Raw genomic sequence first — 22,873 nt, 5'->3', positions numbered from 1 at the left:
GAAGAGCTGCTGGATTTATCCATTACACAGGTCTGCAATTAGATTGCTTTTGAGAATTAGATGCTTTTTAAAGCCAGGCTGTGTTGTTACACCTTTGTGACTTTTCTGTTTTATTAAACCTTTCCGTGGTTAACTTTAAAAATCTTTGTTTACCCAGATGAGGAGAAAAGGCGACCTGATATTTTCCATGCATTGAAAATGGGTAAGCACTTTAGAAAATCTTTTTGGATATTTAAGAATACAGGGCTACGTTCTCCCATCCTAATATTTGTAGTCCTTTTCAAGGCCACCCAGGGTATTTGAGAGAGAAACAGGCATTCTGGTGTTTGTTGTTTGGAAGTTCAGATCTTGGAGGCCAGTAGTTATTATAGAGCTCTACACATAGACTCTAGATGGCCTTCAGCCCCACTCCAGCCAAACACTAGCTGGCTATGCCCCAGTCTTCCTGACTCTGAAATGCCTCTCTGCACACCCACTTCAGTCTCTTTGTGATGAAGAGGCATTTAGTGTAAAATTTTCTCTCTTTTTATAGCCCCTGCCTCCAAGAAGCCCTTCCTGATCCTCATCCTGCAGCAAGACCTGAGCTCTTCTGTCTTTTTCTGTCTCATTCATGTGTTCTCTGAAGACACTAACAACACTTCTCTCTTTTAGTAACACTTCTACCCGTTCGTGTGCTTGTCTCCATCCCGCGTAGACTGAGGCATTCAAGAGTCGGGGCTACCTCCAGGCCTTCTTAGTATTCCCTATGATGCCTAGCAGCCCACTGCAGGGGCAGGGCCAGCAAGTGTTTGTTACATGAACCATGGGATAAATCAGCCTGTGGTGCCAGGCCCACAGATCACCCGGACTCCTGCTTGTGTTTGCAGGAAACTTCCAGCTGGTCAAAGAGATTGCTGATGAAGACCCCAGCCATGTGAACTTGGTCAATGGGGATGGGGCGACCCCACTGATGCTAGCGGCTGTTACGGGGCAGCTGGCGCTGGTGCAGCTACTGGTGGAGAAGCATGCGGATGTTGACAAGCAGGACAGCGTGCATGGCTGGACGGCCCTCATGCAGGCCACCTACCATGGGTCAGTGCCAGCTCCACACCCTCAGCGACAAGGCCAGACTGATGCTCTGGCCTAAGATGGGGATTCCTGGTGGCTCTTCTTTCCTGAGATGCTGTATACAAACCCCAGGACTGTGATGACATTGAGGCATGCAAAAAAAATGAAAGTGGCCCCTTTAATTCCCACACTTCTGTGTCCAGATTTCCTCTTACCCCATCAGAGAATTTCACCAGTGGCCATGAAAAACCATGCAGCAGGAACATTTTAGGCAGAGAGATAAGATTCTCTACGTTGGTTTCGGTTGAACACTGATTAGTTCATTGCAGTTTTTGCATTGAGATCTAGAGACCTCCTTAAGTAGCCCGTGTATGAAGTAAACATTGGTTATTCATACCATCGTCATCTTATGATTGGTGGTGAGGCGTGTCCTGCCTTTCTCCTTTTGAATAGGCGTCAGTGTTTACTGCGTGCTTGTGTGATCATTCCAGCAGGGTGGGCTGTCTCCTCTGAGGGGCCTCCTTTTTGGGGTGGGCATCTTGAGGCTGCTAAGTGGTCTGACTCCCAATTAGAGATTCTTTTGTTGCCCTCTTTCAGGTGATCAGATCACTTTCCTGTGTCATCTGAAAACAGTTTGTTTTCTTATTCAATTAGTGTTGAATTTCAAGACAAAATTTTATTTCAGACACCTTGGTCTGTAGGAGACTTTCCCAATGGAGATGCCCTTATTTAGGGTGGAAGTAGTGTGGTCTCCCATGGGGTCAGTGTTTGGGGGGAAGAGCCCTTGGTTTTCTTCTTCTTTTTTGAAACACAGTGTCTCACTTTGTTGCCAGGCTGGAGTGTAGTGATGTAATCGTGGCTCACTGCAGCCTTGACCTCCCAGACTCAAGCAATCCTCCCATCTTTGTCTCTCAAATAGCTGGGACTACAGGCTTATAGGCTTGCACCACCACACCCAGCTAATTTTCAAGCAAAATTTTTCGTAGCAACAAGGCCCCCCCCATTTCCCAAGCTGTTCTCAAACTCCTGGACTCAAGTGATCCTCCTGCCTCAGCTTCCCAAAGTGTTGGGATTACAGGCATGAGCCACTGCATCCATCCTTGGTTTTCATTTTGTTTCTGAAAAGAACACTTAGGACTTTGATTTAAATCATGTTCCCACTTGACCTACCCATATGCTAGAGAATGAGGGAGTGTGAGACTGCCCTTCCATGCCCTTCTTAGATGCTCGGAGACTGAGCTTTGTAGTTAATGTTGTTGGTTCTGTTGCCCGGGAGCAAACCCATGCTTTTGCTTTCATTGAATGTAACTCTAGCATTTTCTTCCCAGGAATAAGGAAATTGTCAAATATCTGCTAAACCAAGGGGCTGATGTCACTCTTCGTGCAAAAAATGGATACACGGCCTTTGACCTGGTGATGCTGCTGAATGATCCCGGTGGGTAATTTCAAGAAAAGGGTTGTAAATCTACCCAGCCTTTCTCAGGCTGGGAGTTAAGACAGCCACCTCCTCTGTGACCTGTGTTTTAAGCACTTCCTTTGACTTTGGGAGAAAGTCATTGTCAAGTGTCAGGAGCTTACTGCATGATCCTAGGCAAGTCCCTTCCTTCCCCACTGAAGCACTGGGCTTGGACCAGGTGATCCTGGAGGCTTCTTCCAGCACCAACCTTCTCGGAGTCTCCAGAGAGGGAAGGAAAACAAGACGTGTCTAACTTTACAGTCCACACAGACCCTAGAATGGCATCGGTGCTTCACAGCCAGAAACCCTGAGTCACTCAGGTGGAAACATAAAGATCCCTTTGACAAGCAGAATGGGAGATGGAACGTTGACCCCGCCTCGGCTTAATTGTGTAGGTAGAGGCCGCAGGGTCAAGGCTCCTATCGCCATTAGTTCCACCCCTCTTGGTCCTTGCCTGGTACCTGCTACTCCCCTTTGACCCTCCCCTGCTATGACAGGCCCTCTTTTGGGACCTGGGCTTCCAGTTAGCCAGCTCAAGGGAGAGGGTTCCTGATCTATCATCTTTCTTATTACCCTAGACTTTCAACCCAGAGACAGAGAAGCCTCGAGGTCCTTCTGACCCACTAGGCTTGAACCCTGTGCTGGGATCCTAGCTGCTGACTGTGGAGAGAGAAGACTTTTATCTCTGCAGTCACAAGTCACCTGCTGCCACTCTTAGCTAGAAGGGTAGCCAGCAGGCTTGCCTTTCCTCTTCACAGCACTGCCACCTTTGCCACCCCTTCCCTGCTGCAGTCCCCTGCACTTCACAGATGCACACTTGGTTCTATTTGACCCTCGAAGAGTTCTGAGAGGGGAAACAGAGGTTCACATACTCTTGAAGAGATATGGCCGCCAAGACTAGAGAAGTGATCTGTCACAGCCAGAGAGTTGAGGTCCTCTGCCCTAAGTCTAGTGATCCCACTCCACCTAATTGGAGACCTTCTTCAGGTGCCAGGAGTTTATTATTCGGAATCAGTCCCCAGCCACTCTCGCTGGATCTCACATGCTTTTTCTGACAGTGTTCCTCTTCTCCCTAGCTCCACTCCCGTTTATTCCCTTTTCCAATAAAACAGTCTATTCCTAGGAATTTTTTTCCTAGTGGGTTTTTAAATGAAGGTTTTACATAAAACTTTTGAAGAAACCCATCCCTATTATTGAATACTTGGAGAGAGAAAAGGGGAATAGTTGGCTGGGCGTGGATGGCTCACACCTGTAATCCCACCACTTTGGGAGGCTGAGGTGGGTGGATCACTTGAGGCCAAGAGTTCTAGACCAACCTGGCCAATATGGCAAAACCCCGTCTCTACTAAAAATACAAAAATTAGCCAGGAGTGGTGGCAGGCGCTGTAGTCCCAGCTACATAGAAGGTTGAGGCAAAGAATCACTTGATCCCAGGAGGCTGAGGTTGCAGTGAGCCAAGATCACACCACTGCACTTCAGCCTGGGCGACAAAGCAAGACTCTGTCTCAAAAAAAAAAAAAAGAAAGAAAGAAAGAAAGGAAAGAAATAGTCATCAAGAAAAAGCATTGTTAATAGTTTGGAGTATTCTCAATATTGTTTGCAATGCTTTTTTTTGTAACCTAGTTGAGGTAATAGTAATTTTGTAATAATATATTTAAAGCACTTATATTGCACTAAAGGAGTTCCCTTGATTGGTACTAATGTCACTGACTTCTACAGAGGCACAGAGGGGCTTTGTAATTTACCTGTAGTTACACAGCCAGGAGGGACAGAGGCAGAATCTGAACCTCTGCACTCTGGCTGTGAAGCCTGCACTTTTAAACATACTCTCCCCCTGCCTTCCTCATGAAGAGGGCTTCCAATTTTTCTTTCTGGTTAAGTGGGTTAAGCCCTGCTGGCTTGGTTTGCCACCTTTTGAAAATCAGACAGAGAGACAGGTGCCCTGATTCTGGAATTACGCAGATCCTGGAGCTGCAGGGCTGAATTCTAAGTCTGACAGGGGTCATCTTGAGTCTTCTCATGGCCCAACAGACATATTTGCAGGTAAAATGCTGCCTTTTGTGTCCATAGACACGGAACTTGTTCGACTGCTGGCATCTGTCTGCATGCAGGTGAATAAAGACAAAGGCCGGCCGAGCCACCAGCCACCCCTACTCCACTCGAAGGTCCGACAGCCCTGGAGCATCCCATTGCTGCCCGATGACAAGGGTGGGCTGAAGGTTTGCCTTTTCCTGTCTTAAAGGGGCTTAGGGGGCCAGGGAAATGGGGACTGGTGGGGAACCTGCTGCCTCCTCTACACCAGCCTGGTTTATGCTGGGGAGTCCCAGCAGGGGTGGCAGGTGAGCTGACAGTGAGCCATAGGAAATGAGGGGGACCAGGACAGTGACTGCTTTGTAAGAATGTGGGTCCACGCCTGTAATCACAGCTACTCCGGAGGCTGAGGCAGGAGAATTGCTTGAGCCTGGGAGGCAGTGGTTGCAGTGACCGAGATTGAGCCACTGTACTCCAGCCTGGGTGACAAGCAGGACCTTGTCTAAAAAAGAATGTGGGTCCATATTGCTAGATCTCTCTTTTTTTTTTTTTTTAGAAAAAATAGAAATCCAGATTTTGATATAGAATCTTAATTTATAAGTACAGGGAATTTTTAAAATTCTGCACAGTGCAGTACTAAGCTGGCCGAAGCAAACACTTCTCTTCCCAGGGAATCCGTTTGCAGCCTCTGCTTTACTGTGCAGGACATTTGCTGATGATGTCATTTTGGGTCTCCCTGCAGTCCACAGGCCCCGCCACCTTCCTGGAAACACCAGAAACAAGCTCTGGTGACTGATTGTAACTGCAAGCTGAGACTTTCTCTTTAGATTTCTCATCTTCCACGCCCTACTTTATTTGTTTGAGATCAAACTTACTTTATGCCTGAGAAAACAAAACAACACCCTGGCCTTGTCTGCTGACCTCTCCACTCTGCATGGGGTGGCAGCGCCTTCTGAAGGCTGCAGACTTCGGCGCTTCTTTCATGTCCATTGCTGGCCCAAGCTCTGCATCCTTCCTCACTGTGCTGTTCTCATGGCCCCCTTCGTTCCTGCTCTTAACTGCCGTTTCCATAGGCCAGGCCCTCACAGATGCCCTTTGTGGCTGCTCATTAACTTCCGAGTGGTCATGGGTTATAAGCGTCCCTGGGAGCTAGTGCCTGTCCTCTCTAGGTGGGGATCAGCTATAGGAGCAGCTTGCCCAGGCCCTGGTATAGAGATCCTGATGCGTCTCATGTTATCGCTGGAGGAGGAGGAAGGAGGTTATGCAGTGATAGACGCCTAGGGAACTGGAGCTGCCTCTGTTTCCATCTGTCCCTGTCTCACTGTAAGACCTCAAGCAAGTCAGTATTCCTGTCTGGGTCTCCATTTCTCAGTCTGTGCAATGAGGAGATTGATTAGGTGAGGGATGGCAAATAGGGTTCACTGCCACCTCCAGGCTATTGGAAATTACTGTCTAAGGGCTGGGTCAGGAGAGATTTAGTGAGCAACCACGGCCTATTGGGAATGGGCACTGTGGCTGATCAGGAATGTCTGTCCGGACCCCAGGAGACAGGAGGGCAAGTACATGTAATGTAGTCACTGTCCCTGGGCTGGGCGGGTCCTGGGCCTGCCTTCCTTACCCTTCCTGGAGCATGACTTCTGCTCTGCATTCCTTTGGCAGTCCTGGTGGAACCGAATGTCCAATCGGTTCCGAAAGCTCAAACTGATGCAGACGCTTCCCCGTGGGCTATCTAGCAACCAGCCTTTGCCTTTCTCTGATGAGTCTGAGCCAGCTTTGGACTCCACAATGAGGGCCACCCCCCAGGACAAGACAAGCCACTCTGCACTCCCTGATGCATCTCCTGTGACCAAAGACAATGGTGAGAAAAGTCTGCATGTGCAGCAGAATTTGTGGAATGGTCTGAGCCTGCACCCTCTGCCCTTTGTCCTACCTCCTGGGCTGTCATCAGGGGTGAGATGATGTTGGAATGTGACACTGGAGCAGAGGCTGGTCTGGTAGAAAAGAGACTTAGGCAGGGATACAACCACCAGGAGTGTGATAGAATGAGAAGGTGCTGGCCAGGGGCAAAAGGCTCAGGTTCCTGTCCCACATTCCCTGCTGAGGGACAACAGGCTACTCAGTGCCTCTCTCTTGCCTTTGATAGATGGTTTTCCCACCTATGAAATGTGATTGGTCTATGACCCTGAAAGCATCTTGAAATAAAATGAGTTACTGGGAGGGTGTGAGTAGTGAGCTCCCCATCACTCGAGGTATTTAACAGCTTGGATAACTTCGTCAGTTTGCTGAAGGAGCTTCCCATACTGACTGGAACATCGATAAAATCCCTTCTAACAGTCAGATTCCCCATAACTGGATTAGCTCCTCTGGTACCACTGTCCGAGACAGACTATTGAGCTGAGGTCACCACTGTCTGACCCAGCACAACAGTGGTTTATGGAAAAGCTGAAAACATGCTCCAATATACCTTTTAAGTGCCTTCCTTCTATTAAAATATTGAATACCAATTATTGTTAAATATTTAAGCACCCAGGAGAGTTGGTTTTCCAGGATGAAGCTTGCCCCACTCACTCATCCTTATGCTGTGGACACGTGGAGGGGTCATTTCAGGAAATTTCCATTTGTCTCTCAGGTCCTGGGAGCACAAGGGGAGAAAAGGAAGACGCGTTATTGACAATCATGGTGAGCATGGGGTCTTTCTAAAAGCATTTTAGGTCTCCACCAATCATTAGTTGATTGATTTGCAAAGAGGGATGTGGGCGTTTGTCTTTGTGGTGGTCACAGATGGGGTTGGTGATCAGAATGTTTAACAATGGGTTCAGCTCTGGCACTGAGGAGTCAGAACAGATGTCAGCCCTAAACTCTGGAGGGCTGTGCTGGTGCTCAGCTGATGGGTGTCAGCCCTGGCCCTGTTCTCAGGGAGGCAGGGGATTGAGGGAATAGATCAGGAAGGAGGGAATTGATGGGCAGCGTGAGACATGGAGACTCACCATTTGGGCTGTGGAGAACCAGAGAGAGAGGAGTCAAAGAGAAGAGTATATTTTCAGCTGAGGAGGCCTCAGTTTCCTCATCTATACACTAGAGATGTATTAGGATTAGGGTCGACTGTGAGTAACAAAGTCCCCAAATAACAATGGTGTAAATAGGTTAGCAGCCTATTTCATTCAAGTAAATAAAGTTCAGAACTAGTATATGGCTCCTTGGAGCTAGGGACTTTCTGTCTGTTGTTCCCCCAAGTGTAGTTTCTATTTCCAAGGTCACCTCTTGGTTCAAGATGGCTGCTGGAGCTCTGGCCATCATGGCCTTATTCCAGCTAACAGGAGAGAAAAGGGGAGAAAAGATAGCCATGGACACATGCCAGCGGTCTTTAAAGAAGCTTCTTGGGCCAGGTGTGGTAGCTCACACATGTAATCCCAGCACTTTGGGAGGCCGAGGTGGGTGGGACCAGCCTGGCCAACATGGTGAAACCTGTCTCTACTAAAAATGCAAAAATCAGCCAGGCATGGTGGCAGGCAACTGTAATCCCAGCTACTCGGGAGGCTGAGGCAGGAGAACCACTCAAACCTGGGAGGTGGGGATTGCAGTGAGCCAAGATCACGCCATTGAACTCCAGCCTACACAACAGAGCAAGGCTCTGTCTCAAAAAAAAAGAAAGTTCCTTGGAAACTACTCTGCTTATATCACAGTAGGGAAGCTTGGAAATGATGTCTTTGTTTCAAGTGGTCCTGTGCCCATCTAAATAATCATCAGGGGTGTCATTTCTGAGATGTGAGAAATACATACTGACTTAGGGAATGGTTATGGTTTTTAAACAAGATCGCTCCCAAGAAGTTCTTAGCATAGTGCCTGGCCCAGAATAAGCTCCATAGTGTGACCTTGGATGTGTTACCTCCCCGCTCTGGGCTTTACATTCCTTTCTTCTGACAGGAGAGCCTAATGGTTAAAGTTGGACTTGAGTCCCTTTAGCACTAAGACCCTAATACTAGCCAGCAGAGGGCAGTATTGCAGAGGACCAGGGAGCAGAGGACTCCGAGGAAAGGCATCAGCAGCATCCATCAGGAACTGCAGAGCCCAGCGAGGGCTCCTGACCTGATCTGCCCGCGGCTCCCTGCCACCCCAGCAGGTGTAAATTGATGGCTCTAACACTGACTGTGGGGCTTGTGCTGCCTGACATTTGATCATGTTATTAAATAGCAATAATTACTTTTGGTGCGAAGACAGAAATGCTATTTTAGAAATTTTGGAAGAAGCAGTAAAACATAAGGAAAATAAATTCACCCTTGATCACACACCCAGCTATAACCATGGTTAGCATTTTATGGTATATGTCTTTTGAATATTTTTTGTAAGCAGTTTTTAGCATGTATAAATGTGATATTATGTCATATATAATAATAGCAAATGCCATCACTCTAAGTACCAGCTACTGTTCACAGCACTTTGCATGTATTAGCTCATTTAATATTCCTGAGGTTGGCCCTGTTAGTATCTTTCCCATATTGTGTTGAATCCAATTTATTTGCAGTTTATATGTTGTGACCATCTTTTCCGTGTCACCAAACACCATGTAGCCACATCATATTTAATGGCTACATTAGAACATTCCAGTGTAAGAACATGTCTCTTTATCCAAGGCTGAACTGTCAGACTCTGGGATTTCTGGTTTTTTGTTATTTTAACAGCTCATATGAATGTCCCTATACCTTCATTTCCCCCACTTGCCTGTTTATTAGCTCAGGATGAACATCTAGAAATTGAATTCCTGGGTCAAAGGTGGTGAATGTCATTGGCTTCCAGAAAGGTAGCAACAATTCAGACTCTCACCCGGGGGGGAAAAGGCCCTTTTGTGGTGGTGGGTTTGCTACTGTGAGTGTGCAGCCCAACCCCGTTTGCTGGATGGGCTTGTTGTGGTCTAGAGGGAAAGAGGGGACAGCATTTGTTTCCAGACTTTCAGAAAAGCAGGACAGAGCCAGCCTAGGAACCTGGGAGGTGTACTCCTTCCCCCACCTCTCATGCCCTGTAGAGGGCATCAGTGTGCCTGCCCGCCCATAGTGGGTAGGAGTGGCCCAGCTGCCCTGCTGATGGGCATGTGCAGCCATCAGTGTGGAGATGCCTGCCTGCTTGGCTCCTGAGGCGGGTTTAGCTGTGGGGTGCCCATTGCTGCAAAGCACCATCTGGCACAAAGTTCACTTTCTTTTCTTAATTAAGGTGAGCATGGTCTAAGAACACTTTGCTTGATGATCCAACAATCATTACTGTGTGGAGTTTATACTGACCCCCAAATCACATTTTCAAAATTTAAAATTAAATTACAATTAAATGTCAGCAGCAGGAGGCATGACTGGAGCAAGCTGGGATTTGGGGTCTGGGGAAGAGAATGGTGCTGGTCCCCAGCCCTTTCCTCTCCCCCTTCCTCCTCCACACCCCAGGGCTGCTCCTGCTAGACTCCTGGTCCCCTGCCCTTTCCTCCTCTGGCCCCCAGGGCTGCTCATGCTGGTCTCCTTGCAGCTCTGCACCTGTATCCTGCTCCTTTAGGCTCCAGGCCTTTCCATATTCTGGCCCCTCACACAGACTGGAATGCCCCTCCTGGTCCTCAGTGGGCCAGCTTGCACTGTTGTTCAGTCCCCGAAAAGGGGCCCTCTCACAGCAGCAGGGGTGCCCCTCCTCTGTGCTCTCCCAGTTCCCCTGCCTCCCCCACAGCATACCAGCATCACCTGCTTCTCCTTGGCGCTCTGTCCCCTCTGCTCCGTTCTGATCTTGCTGCTGTGAGGACAGATCCAAGAGAAGCCTGGAGTTGGTACAGAGCAGACATGGACGTTGCATGGAGGAGAGCTTCAGATGCCACTTAGCTCCCAGCTTGGGTGGAGGGGCGGATGGTGGTGTCTTGCCCTGAGAAGCAGGAAAAACCTGGAGTCTTTCCCACAGAGTTGGGAGCCCACCTGGGCTAATCTAACCCTCAGCCTGTCTTTTTCAGCTTCGAAACGGAGCTCCCCTCACCAGACTCCCGAGTGACAAGCTGAAAGCTGTCATCCCGCCATTCCTACCCCCTTCCAGTTTTGAGCTGTGGAGCTCTGATCGGTCCCGGACGCATCACAATGGGAAGGCAGACCCCATGAAGACCGTGCTGCCCCAGAAAGCCAGCAGGGGCCACCCCATGGGCAGTGGGAGCACAGATACCGTGAGTTGTCTTCTGACACACTTTTACACATCACTTACTGTTTGCTGAGATCATTGTGTGTACTAGGCTGAGGGACCTCAAACTGATGAATCCAGAGGGGTTGTAGCTTCTTTTTCTTTTCAATGGATGATATCCTTTTGTCTAATGAAGCCCTGCAGAGCACCTCAATATGCAAAATAGGTTAAAATATTGAGGTAGTAGGGAACATCTGTTCCCTCACTAGAACCCTAGAGCTCCGAGGAGCACAGTTTGAAGACCTGATCTATCTATCTCATCTATCTTTTAGTAGATGAGGAAACTGGGACCCAGAGAATGGGAATAATAGCTGAAGATCACCAGCCAAGTGTGGGTGAACCTGGGCAGAAATCAGATCCTTGGCTGATAATCAAGTCCCACGCCACATTACTGCTCAGGTCCATGATCAGGATCAAACACTCAGAGGCCACTGTGTGTGCTACTGGTGTTTTCTTGTGCCCAAGAATGTGACCTCTATCCTTTTGCCTGTAGTGATTTTTAACTTGGTTGCTCTTGGTCTGTTTCTGAAATTGACAGTGCCATCAGTGTGGGAGGTATCTCTGTGTAGCCTGTACCTAGATGCAGCAAATGGGCAAGATGGAGGGATTCAGAACTGACCCTGTTGCTGTGTGCTGGGTGACTGGAGAAACTTGTGGCCTCCATCTCTATAAGACGGGGCTGACCCTAGCACTCACTGCTGCTTCCTCCGGCTATGGCAGTATCAGATCACCAGCAGGAGACCGAGTGCCTGGCCCCTGGAGATGCTCTCAAAATAGGCAAGACAGGTTTGCGTTTAGTCCACTATTCTCGGTTAGGTAGGAATATGGGGGAGTTGTAGAACCCATCCCTGAGACATCTATGGCTGCGTTTCCTTGTTAACCCTAGAGGGACAGAACATCAACCTGACCTGCTTCACTCGCTCAGTAGACATTCACTGAATCCTGCTGCCATGTAGCCTGGTCAGCCCCATTCTGCCCTAGAAGAGGCGGTGGTCTGGGTGGCAAAGACACAGGCACAGCACAAGAGGCAGGGAATGGTGTTAGGGGTGTGGGAGCACCAGAGAGGTGACTGTGTGTGATAGGGCACTCGGGAGGCCTCCAGGAAGAGGAGACAGCCGAGCTGGGATCTGCAGGCTGTGGCACAGTTTTCTCCCCAGTGGAGGGCAGGCAGTAGCATCCCAGGTAGTGGGTGAGAGAACATGAGCTATGGCCTTTGCAAGTGTGTTCTGTTTCACTTACTCAGCAGATGGGTCTCATTCTGGGCCCTGGGGATCTGTCACTGTCCCTCTCTTAGGAGTGCCCACAGTGGGGGACCAAAAAGAGGATCTTCGTTTTGGTGTCCTGTGGCTGCTGTAACAAAGTCACCACAAACTGTGTAGCTTAAAACAACAGAAATGTATTCTCTCACAGTCCCGGGGCAGAAAGCCTGAACTCAAGGTGTCAGCGGGGCCCCACTCCCTCCAGAGGCTCCGGGGGCTCCGTTCTTTCCTCTGACAGCTCCTCTTGGCTCTAGGCTTCACTTGGCTTGTGGCTGCGTCACTCCAGTCTCAGCCTCCATGATCACATTGCTTCCTCGTTTGTCAGAATTCTCTCTGCCTTCTGTCTTATGAAGATACATGTGATTGCATTTAGGGCCCACCTGGATAATCCAGGATAAGCTCCTCCTCTCGAAATCCTTGACTCGAGTACATCTTAGGTAAGCACACATAAGCTCGGCTTGACTCATACCTCATAAGGTAATAGTCAAAGGTTCTGGGAATTAGGACACTGTGTATCTTTTTGGGGGCTATAGTTCAGCGCACTCCAACCTTTAGTCATGTTTACTGAGTACCTTCTTTGTGCCAAGGCCAGAGCTGGGTGCCAGGCATACAGCAGAGAAACGAGTCCCCATGGAGCTGACAGTCCACTGGGGCATCAGACAAACAAGGCAACTGCAGTAAACATACACTCACAAGCCGTGGTAAGAGTTGTGGTGTAAGCAAAGAGGGTTCTGGAAGGGAGCACAGATGTATGTTGGGGACCCTGCCCTACACGGGAGCCCATGTGACACCGCATAGGCAGCGAAGGCCTCCGAGACCTGAGACCCAAGGACAGTGAGGAGCCACTGTGGGAGGAGTGGGGTAAGGATGGGGAGAAGCTGCTGGGTCCATGTAGAGTGGGCTGTTTGGGCAAAGGGCCGGAGGCACAAAATGGATTAGCATTTTCAGGAAACCCAAAGGAGTTTGGTGTGTCTGGAGCAGAGCAAGCGAAGTAGAAGGCGGAGTGAGGTCCGAGTGGAGAAGACGTGACCAGGGGCACTGGCACCAGGGACAGTGGGGCCAGGAAAGGCGCCATGAAGGATGTAGGGAGGAGAAGACCCATTTCAGGCTGAGGGACTGGCAGGGACAGCATCACAGAAGCAGGCTTGGAGTCGGGGAGCTGGTCACTGTGCCAGGCTGTGCTAAAGGGCTGGATTTTGTCCTGGATATGCTGAGGCCTCCATGGGTTGTCAGTGAATGACATGGCAGGTTTTTTCCTGGAAGGCCTTGGAGTTAAATGAGACTGAAAGCAAATTGGCCCCTGGGAAATGATGTGACATGGGCTTACTGACCTGATGGGCTGGTTGTCAGCACATAGAAGCAAGCTCCATCCCTCGGGGACTCCCCAGCTGGGTCCCAGCAGTGCTGTGCTAGGCACAGCAAGCTTTGGTGGGATGTACACCAGCTGAGCGCAAGAACCGCCTCACCGTGGTCCTGCATGGCTGGAGGGAGGTGCACAGTGAGCTTCAGTGGGGCGTTTGTGCACCAGCTGAGCGCCGGAACCCCCACACTGTGGTCCTCCACAGCTGGAAGAAGAAGCAGCCTCCCTAAGTGCTGTACCACCTTATTCTTGCAGACACCTGTCAGGCCTGTTAAATTTCCAAGCCTCTCCAGAAGCCCAGCCTCTCCTACCAATTCTGGAAACTTCAACCACTCGCCTCATTCATCTGGCGGCTCCAGTGGGGTAGGAGGTATGAGCCGACACGCTGGGGAGCTGCTTAACCGCTCCGGTGAGTAGCTGGGCAGGGCCATTCAGGGAGGTGGGATGATCCCTTGGGACTGAGGGTGTGAGCTGTCCGGATATTCAGCCTGCAGAAAGTCCCAGAAATGACTGCACAAGAGGGACTTTCTTCTTGATATGGCTAAGAGATTTTTCATCAAATTCACGATTCAGAGCTCTATACATTTTCTTGGGGATGTGGGTGAGCAGTGATGGAGGGAAATAAAGTCCAGAATGCTTTTTTTTTTCTTGTAAAATTTTGCAAGAAATTAAGATAAATGCATGGTGTTTTCATGGTATTTAAAATCCATGAAGGTTAGACCTTAGCTTCTTATTCTGCCCCTTCATTGAACAGATGAGGAAACTGAAGCTCACAGTGGGCAAGAGATCTACCCAGGGTCACACAGCAAGTTGGTGACAATTAGGTCTCAAAGCAGAGTGCCTCATAGTTCTTACAGGCTTGCGGCATACTTTCTAATCCTCCCTAAGGTCATCCAGGATTAACCAAAACCAGCTTTGCAGGAAGGCCACTGTATTAGTCTGTCCTCATGTTGCTAATAAAGACATACCTGAGACTGGATAATTTATAAAGAAAAAGAGGCTTAATGGACTCACAGTTCCACAAAGCTGGGGAGACCTCACAATCATGGCAGAAGCTGAAAGACAAATCTTACATGGCGGCAGGCAAGAGAGAGCAGAGCTTGTGCAGAGAAACTCCCCATTATAAAACCATCAGATCTCATGAGACTTATTCACTGTCAAGGGAACAGCATAGGAGAGATGCATCCCTATGATTCAGTTACCTCCAGCCAGTCCCTCCCATGACATGTGGGAATTGTGGGAGATACAATTCAATGAGAGATTTGGGTGGGAACACAGCCAAACCATATCAGCCACCCTGCTTCTCCACTTTAAAACCAGATGAGCCAAGAAACAAAACAAGGTGTAATCTTACCCACTACAGATCATCAACGTTTTGGTGTTTATGTGTATATATACCAAAGATGTATATATATCTTTGCAAAGTGTTTTCATATAGATTATGAATATTTATAAAAAGACACAGTGCAGCCAGGCATGGTGGCTCATGCCTGTAATCCCAGCACTTTGGGAGGCCAAGGTGGGCAGATCATTTGAGGTCAGGTGTTCAAGATCAGCCTCACCAGCATGGTGAAACCCTGTCTCTACTAAAAAATACAAAAAAAAAAAAAAAAATAGCTGGGTGTGGTGGTGCATGCCTGTAATCTCAGCTACTCAGGAGGCTGAGGCAGAATTGCTGGAACCCAGGAGGCGGAGGTTGTAGTGAGCTGAGATTGTGCCACTGCACTCCAGGTTGGGTGACAAAATGAGACAATGTCTCAAAAAAAAAAATTTTATGGAGCACTTAATAAATGTCAAGTAGCATGCCAAGCCCTTTAAATGAATTATCTCCTTCAGTCTCCTAGCAGCCAATGAAGTTACCACCTCTCTTTTACAGATGAGGGACCAGGGCTGAGGACAGTTAGATGACTTGCCTGGGTCATGTAGCTGTTAGATGGCAGAGCCAGGATCCAAACCCAGGCAGTCTGACTTCAGAGCGTGTTCTTGGAACTATGTGCCTTACTAAACTGTAAACTGCTCTGTAACTTGCTTTTTTCCTCTTCCTCAGATTGCTAGATTGTGAGCACGTTTTTACGTTGGTATGCATATATCTACAGCTTGTTTAATAAATCTTGTTTAATCAAACAGTGTTCCATTTGTATGAGGCATCAAGTGCATTTGACCAATTTCCTGTATTAAACACTGAGGCTGTTCCTAGATTTTTGCTTTTGTAGGTAATACCTTCCTATGTAATACCTTCATGCCTCCATATTTGCCTACATGTTCAGTGATTTCTGTAATTTAAATTTGCTGAAATCAGGGTGGCTGAGTTCGTGAGTATGCCTGTTTTTGAGGCTTTTGTTATGTTTTTGCCCTCTAGAATGGCTCTGTTTAAACACGTGAAATATTTACAGCAGTGCCTGGCACATAGTAAATCCTTTATAAATATTAGTCATTAGTGTCCTCCCTTGAGCACCCCCAGCCCTGGGTATTATCACTTTCTTCCTCCCTTCCTTTTTTTTTTTCTTTTGAGACAGAGTCTAGCTCTGTCACCAGGCTGGAGTACAGTGGTGCAATCTCAGCTCACTGCAAGCTCCACCTCCCTGGTTCAAGCGATTCTCCTGCCTCAGCCTCCCCAGTAGCTGAGCTTACAGGTGCCCGCCACCACTCCCAGCTAATTTTTTGTATTTTTAGTAAAGATGGGATTTTACCATGTTGCCCAGGCTGGTCTCGATCTCTTGACCTCGTGATCCACCTGCCTCAGCCTCCCAAAGTGCTGCGATTACAGGTGTGAGCCACCATGCCCAGCCCTTTTCTTTTACAATAGTTCAAGGTTACCAGGAGATTTGGGGCAGCAGGGTAAGGAAGAATGGCAGTCAGGGTTCAGTCAGAAAGCAGACCACTCTGAGCATTATGGAGTTTGGAATTTATTGACTCAGTCGTGGGAGTAGGCGGGCACATAAAGGGAGTCATAGGGCAAGGGATGAGTCACTCTCCAGCCCTCCTGAAGCCCTGATGTGGCTGGACAAGATGGCTTGTGCAGCTACTGGCTGGCATGGCTGAGGGGCTGTTGAGGGCATCTGGTGCATGATGTTGCATCTGTGCCTGGTTGGGGCCTGCACGAGCTGGCCGTGGCACGGGAAAGCAAGGATGGACTGGGTCTTGCCCACACTGTTACTTCCCACCTCTTACCATCACACCTTCGCAGCACTTTAGGGCCTGCTGCCTAAACGTCCACCTCCTAGTTCTCAGGCAGAGTTCTCCTGTGGTCAGCCCTGTCCTGGAGCCACATGGGGAAGGAAGTCTGGGAGACTGGCTCCAACCCAATCATCTACCCTTGTGTTGGAATAAGCCCTGTGTGCCCGTGTTCACACATCAGTTGGACCTGTTGGACACGACCGTCCACGACCCTTGTGTTGGAATAAGCCCTGTGTGCCCATGTTCACTCCTTTTTGTGTTTCCTCAGGTGGCAGTATAGACAATGTCTTGTCCCAGATCGCAGCCCAGAGGAAAAAAGCAGCTGGATTATCGGAGCAGAAACCCAGCCATCGGTCAACCCCTGTGGGGCCAGCACCGGGGTCCAGCCCGTCTGAGCTTCCAGCCTCCCCTGCAGGTGGCAGCATTCCTGTTAGCAAGGTGCTTGTTCTGCGCGGCCTCCTCCTGTTAACTCAGATTCTGTCCTTGCCAGGGAACATGGGCAGTGCCTTAGTCATGGGCTAGATCATGGTCCCTTCCAGCCAACCAGGCACTCCTGGGCTTCATGAGAAGGGCTGAATTGGTCCCCTGCACCAGGCGTTTACCTCCCCTCACATCTCCAGGTTTAGGGGGCACTGGGATGCTGTGCAGAGACAGGGTACACACCCATTTCCTACAGCCCCACAGGTCACCCAGCCTCATGCTGCACACATTTGTTCACTGATGACAATGAATGGTTTAAGAACATGTATTCAGGAACAACCTGCCTGGGTTCAGCTCTCAGCCCCATACATCAGCATTTAGAATGGGACCAGGCACAGGGTAAGCCCATGTCTGTGTTGGCTGTTCCTGTTGACAGCATTCTTAGTGGCCTTTGTTGTCCTTCAACCTTATTCATCCATTGTGTACATCCTGGGAGCATCAGCTCTGCCTGGCACAGCTAACAGTGATGATCCAACTGTGAACCGGGAAATTTGGCAACCACTCTAAGGACACAGGCAGTCACAGCTCAGTGTGATAGGGGTTGTTGTGGAGCAGGAACAATGCTGTGGGGGTACAGGTGGGGGGCCCTACCCAGTTTTGAGGGCATCAGGGCCATCTGGATGGAGATCTGAAGGATGAGGATGGAGCCAGATGAAAGGGATATGGGTGGGCCAGGGGTGTTGGTGTGACTGTTGTAGGGTGAAGGGACAACTTGTGTAGCACTCCAGAAGTGACAGCATGGCCAAAAGGAGGAGCTGAAGGAGGGACATGAGTAGGACAGAGCTGGGACCTTGCCTCCCTGCTTCTGGGCACTGTGCTTCCATTAATGCAACCAGAGAACAGTTACCACATTGTTAGAGTCCGCAGACTATGCAGTGGACGAGAAACCTGGATGCTTTCCTGCAGCAAGAAGGTTTTTAGTGTCTTCAGACTCTGCCTCTGCCTCCTGAACCTCTTTGCCTTGGTTGATTTCTGGAGTCTGCCCCCAGAGTGCGGGTTCCTGGTCGTGAGTGTGAACTGGCACCTCCACCAAGTGCTCCCCAGTAGTGCAGCAAGCCCTTTCCTCCTCTGAGGGGACACTATGTCTGGGCACAATCCCCTCTTGATAGTTCTCAGATGTCTTAAGCTTCCTTCCTGAGAAACTCTGTACACGGAAAGCCTCATCCATGGACCTTAGCACACCAAAAAAGCACCTCCGGAAATTTACGATCCCAGGATGTACATATACTGTATGAGAAATAGTCATTTTCTGCCCAACCACTGTTGGTTACACAACTTTTTGTTATTCAAGATCCTTTTTATGCAATAGGACCTACATAATTAGATTCTCTTTACAGTATTGCTCCAAAAAGTTTCTTTCTCTCTGCACATCAGCTTATTTTCCATTTTTTATCTTCAAAATAATTTGTGGAATAGGTCCTATATGATTAAGTTCCTTTTATAATTCAGCTGCGGGGAAAAAAGTCTCTACTGATACTTTGATATATTTTATCAGATAGTAAGAACTTTTATAACTATTGTATTTCTCTTTTTGCCTTTGCTACTAGGAAACTCGACTACTCATGAGGTCTAGTGTTTTGAGGCTTTGATACAGTTTTCTTTGTTATCTAAACTATTCTGATGGTCTTATTGGATGTGTTAGATACTAGCTTCCTTTAATTATTGTTAGAAATAAGCAAGCATTTCCAAGTTATAAATTATATTACTACTCCCTATTATATTAACTATTACTTTAGTATATTGATCACACATAATCTATATATAACTGTATTCTGATGAAAGGAGATTGTATCAAAAGATGCATTCAGAAAGCAGTAAACTGGGGAAACCATCCATTTCAACCATCACCAGACATTTGTAACATAATAATAGTATGCTATGATCTTGGGGAGCTGTCCAAAAATTCAGGTTTCTGGGCTCCACCTCAGCATACCTGAATGAGATTCTCAGGGGAGGGTCTGGAGAATGTTTTCCCTGCAGAGAGTCTGTTGCAGCCATCCTAGTCCAGGGCTCATAGAAACTATAGCCTTAAATCAAAGGTTATAGGAGTGGGCTTTCTATCCCAGTAGCAAAATAGAGACATAAAGTGCTTCTTCAAAGACTCCCTTAGTAAAAATTAGAAATTAGTATTCAAAATATAGCCTCCTGAATCTGGTTTTTGTACTTTGCTTAAAACAACTCACTGTAATGGTGGAATATCCACAAAGCATGCCATCTAGCAGGGCCATGAATCAGTGTGATATGAGCTCCAGGTGACACGGCATAGGTGGTGTTAGAGTGTGCAACAATACTTCCCAGATCTCTGGAGGCCAAAAGGCCTGCTAGATATATCAGCTTTCTATTCCTACCCTAAAGCTCAGTCATTTCAAGCAAAAACTTTTACTTAGCTGCTTGTGCATCTGTGGGTCAGCACTTTAATTTGGACTTAGCTGGGCAGTTCTCTGGTCTGCAGGGATCACTCATCTGTCTGGCTGGTGGCTGAGGTGGCCAAGACAACTGAGTCACATGTGTCTACAGTGAGCTTGGACATGTTCTCATGGGACTGGCTGAAGGCATGGGCTGAAAACCAATCAGGTTGTTTAAGCAAGTCAGTATGCCGAGCACGGCAGGAGAGCACACAGAACTACACGCAGAGGGAGGGGTAGAGATGATGGTCATTAACACAATCAGCCTACCACTCAAGGGATATCGAGAACAATTCATATGTTTTGCAGAATCCCAAATAATCTTATATTTACCCACCTCTTCCCCAGTATGCTGCCCATATGGTCCAGAGTATCATGTTTCTTTGCTTTTGGCTGAGATAGATCTATGGGGGATATACTAATTATCTCCTGCTTAATCAAAAATTCTGTTTCAGATTGTCTGTCTTCATGGAAAGAGCAGAGGAAAGAGAAAGGAATTTATTAGTAGTATAGCCAGCTTTTTGGCAAAATCTTTCAAAACCTATGGGAGGGTATTCTTTTTCTACCTAGGGATATAATCAGCTAGAAGGAGCATTCAAGGCTTAATAGGAAGAAAGATATATCCATTTGTGCTTAGAAATCTTATTCTCTACTATACTATACAAGATATCCAATTTTTAGCAAAATTGACAAGACATACAAAAAGACAAGAAAAACCACACTCCCTAGAAATGAAGCAATCATGATAATCAGGTCTGACAAAGGTGTGAGAATATTTGACAGGGAATTTTAAATAGCTGTGATTAATATGTTAAAGGTGCAAATAGAAAGTATAAACAACATGCAAGATCATATGGATAACTATTTTAGTAGAGAGATGGAAACTATAAGAAAGGATCTAATATAAATGTTGGAAATAAAAAACACAGTTATGGAGTTGAGAAATACCTTTGGCAGGCACCTCAGTAGACTTGATGCAGCCAAGAAAAGAATCAGTGAACTTGAAGTTAGGTCAGTAGAATTTACCCCAACTGAAACACAAAAGAAGAAAGAAGAAACAAATACAAAACAGTGCTCAAAAGTCATGGCATGATATCAAATGCCATAGCATACAGATGATTGGAATCCCTAGAGGAAGAGAGAGAGGTGGGGCAGAAGGAACAGGTAAAGAAATGATGACTAAAAAATGAAAAGAAGTAATGGTTGAGAATTTCCTCAAATTGATGACAGATGCCAAATCACAGATCCAGGAAGTTAACAGAACACGCTAAGCAGGGTAAATACCAAAAAGAATATACCTATCCATGTTATGTTTAAACTACTGAGAACAAGCCAAAGAGAAAATCTTGAAGGCAGCCTTTTCTTCAAGGAAATTACATAGAGAAACAAAAATGAGAATTACAGCAAACTTCTAGTCAGAAACCATGCAAATCAAAGACAGTGTTGTGACATCTTTAAAATACTGAAAGAAAAAATTAGAGTCATGTTGGCTCATAGAATGAGTTGGGAAGTATTATCTCCCCTTCTAGCTTTCTGCAAGATTCTGTGGAATTCTTGTTACCTTTTCCTTAGACGTTTGATAAAATTTGCCAGGGAAACCATCTGGGCCTGCCATTTTCTCTTTTGGAAGGTTTTAACTTATAGAATAAATTTCATTAATAGATATAGGACTATTCAGGTGTTCTCTTTCTACTTGAGTGAGTTTTTATACTTTGTATTTTTCAAGGAATTATTCCCTTTCATCTAAGTTGTTGAATTTATGGATATAGAGTTTGTAATAGTATGTATCTGTTACCATTTTATTACATAGGATCAGTAGGAATGTCTCCTTTTTCCTTCCTGTTATTGGCAATTTGTGACTTTTCTCTTTTTTTCTTGACAGTTTGGCTAGAAGATTATCAGTTTTATTGGTGTTTTTCAAAGAACCAACTTTGGTTTTAGTGATTTTCTCTATTGTTTTTCTGTTTTCAATTTCATTGATTTCCGCTCTTTAATTTCTTTCCCTCTACTTGCTTTCAGTTTTATCTTCTTTCTCTAGTTTTTTATGGTGGAAGCTTAGATTACTACTTAAAGATCTTTCTTTTTTTCTAATACAAATTTTTGGTTTTTTTTGAGACGGAGTTTTGCTCTTGTTACCAGGCTGGAGTGCAATGGCGCGATCTCGGCTCATGGCAGCCTCCGCCTCCTGGGTTCAGGCAATTCTCCTGCCTCAGCCCCCTGAGTAGCTGGGATTACAGGCACGCACCACCATGCCCAGCTAATTTTTTGTATTTTTAGTAGAGAAGGGGTTTCACCATGTTGACCAGGATGGTCTCGATCTCTTGACCTGGTGATCCACCCGCCTTGGCCTCCCAAAGTGCTGGGATTACAGGCATGAGCCACCATGCCCAGCCCTCTAATACAAATATTTAATGCTATAAATTTACTTCTATGTGATGCTTTTTCTACATCCCACAAATTTTGATATGTTTTAATTTTAATTCTTTTTAAAATATTTTCCCCTTCTCTTGAGATTTCCTCTTTGGCCCATGGATTACTTAGAAATGTATTGTTTATTTTTCAAGTATTCATTAGTTTTCCAGAAATATTTCTGTTGTTGGGGATTTCAGTTTAATTTAGTTATAGTTATGTTTCTAGTTCTATCCCTTTAAATGTTTTGAGGTAAATTTTGTACCCTAGAATGTGATCTATTTTGGTGAATCTCTCATAAGCAATTGGAAAGAATATGCATTCTGTTGTTATGGTGAGGGGAGAGGAGTTCTATAAATGTCCATAATATCTAATTAAGTCTACTTAGTTGATAGTGTTGTTCATGTCTTACATATTCTTACTGATTTTCTATCTACTTGTTATGTTAATTACTGAAAGTGGAGTTTTTAAAGTGTCCAGCTATAACTGCAGTTTGGTCTATTTCTGCTTTTAGTTCTACTAGTTTTTGCCTCACATACTCTGAAGCTCTGTACACATTTAGGATTGCATGTCTTAGATAATTGACCCCTATATTATTATAGAACATCCCTAAGATTTTCTTTTCTTCTAAGATTGGGAACAAGGATGCATTTTCATGACTAACATGAAAAGAAAAATGACAGACAAATAGCCCTCATGAATATAAATATAAAAATCCTTCACAAAATATGAGCAAATCTAATCCTGTGATTAAATAAAAAGGATAATACCTTCTGACCAAGTTGGGTTCATCCCAGGAAGGCAAATCTGGTTCACCATTATAAAGTCAATCACTCCACTTCACCATATGAACAGACTAAAGAAGAATATGCAGAAAAGGCACTTAACAAAATTTAAAATCCATTCATCATTAAAACTCTCTACCAACTAGGAATTGAGGGAAACTTCCTGAATCTGACATAAAATGTATATAGCCAGGATCATACTTGATGGTAAAGATTGTTTCCCCCCTAAGACTGAGAACAAGGATGTTGCCTGTTACCTCCAACTGTTAACTTTG

The 22,873-nt window shown here is 46.5% G+C and overlaps 1 protein-coding gene across 7 annotated transcripts in view; it reads left to right on the top strand.

Moving 5' to 3' along the window:
• Window positions 1–22,873, top strand: part of ANKS6 (ankyrin repeat and sterile alpha motif domain containing 6) — a 63,071-nt gene that overhangs the window by 15,278 nt on the left and 24,920 nt on the right. For 6 of the 7 annotated variants that reach the window (XR_013535616.1, XR_013535613.1, XM_017974976.4 and 3 more), the window contains exons 3-11: window positions 158–202; window positions 867–1,071; window positions 2,376–2,482; window positions 4,574–4,722; window positions 6,194–6,392; window positions 7,164–7,213; window positions 10,506–10,709; window positions 13,598–13,751; window positions 16,788–16,957. Coding sequence is in view for 5 of the 7 variants with exons in the window: in XM_017974976.4 (XP_017830465.3) it covers window positions 158–202; window positions 867–1,071; window positions 2,376–2,482; window positions 4,574–4,722; window positions 6,194–6,392; window positions 7,164–7,213; window positions 10,506–10,709; window positions 13,598–13,751; window positions 16,788–16,957 (1,283 nt within the window). In the remaining 2 variants the exon portion in view is untranslated. The remainder of the gene's footprint in view (window positions 1–157; window positions 203–866; window positions 1,072–2,375; window positions 2,483–4,573; window positions 4,723–6,193; window positions 6,393–7,163; window positions 7,214–10,505; window positions 10,710–13,597; window positions 13,752–16,787; window positions 16,958–22,873) is intronic. The other variant, XM_035253030.3, reaches the window with a different exon arrangement.

Source organism: Callithrix jacchus, chromosome 1 (genome assembly GCF_049354715.1).
Source record: "Callithrix jacchus isolate 240 chromosome 1, calJac240_pri, whole genome shotgun sequence".
Lineage (NCBI taxonomy): Eukaryota > Metazoa > Chordata > Mammalia > Primates > Cebidae > Callithrix > Callithrix jacchus.
The sequence above is the reverse complement of the archived record's forward strand: the minus strand, read 5'-3'. Positions and strand labels throughout refer to the sequence as shown.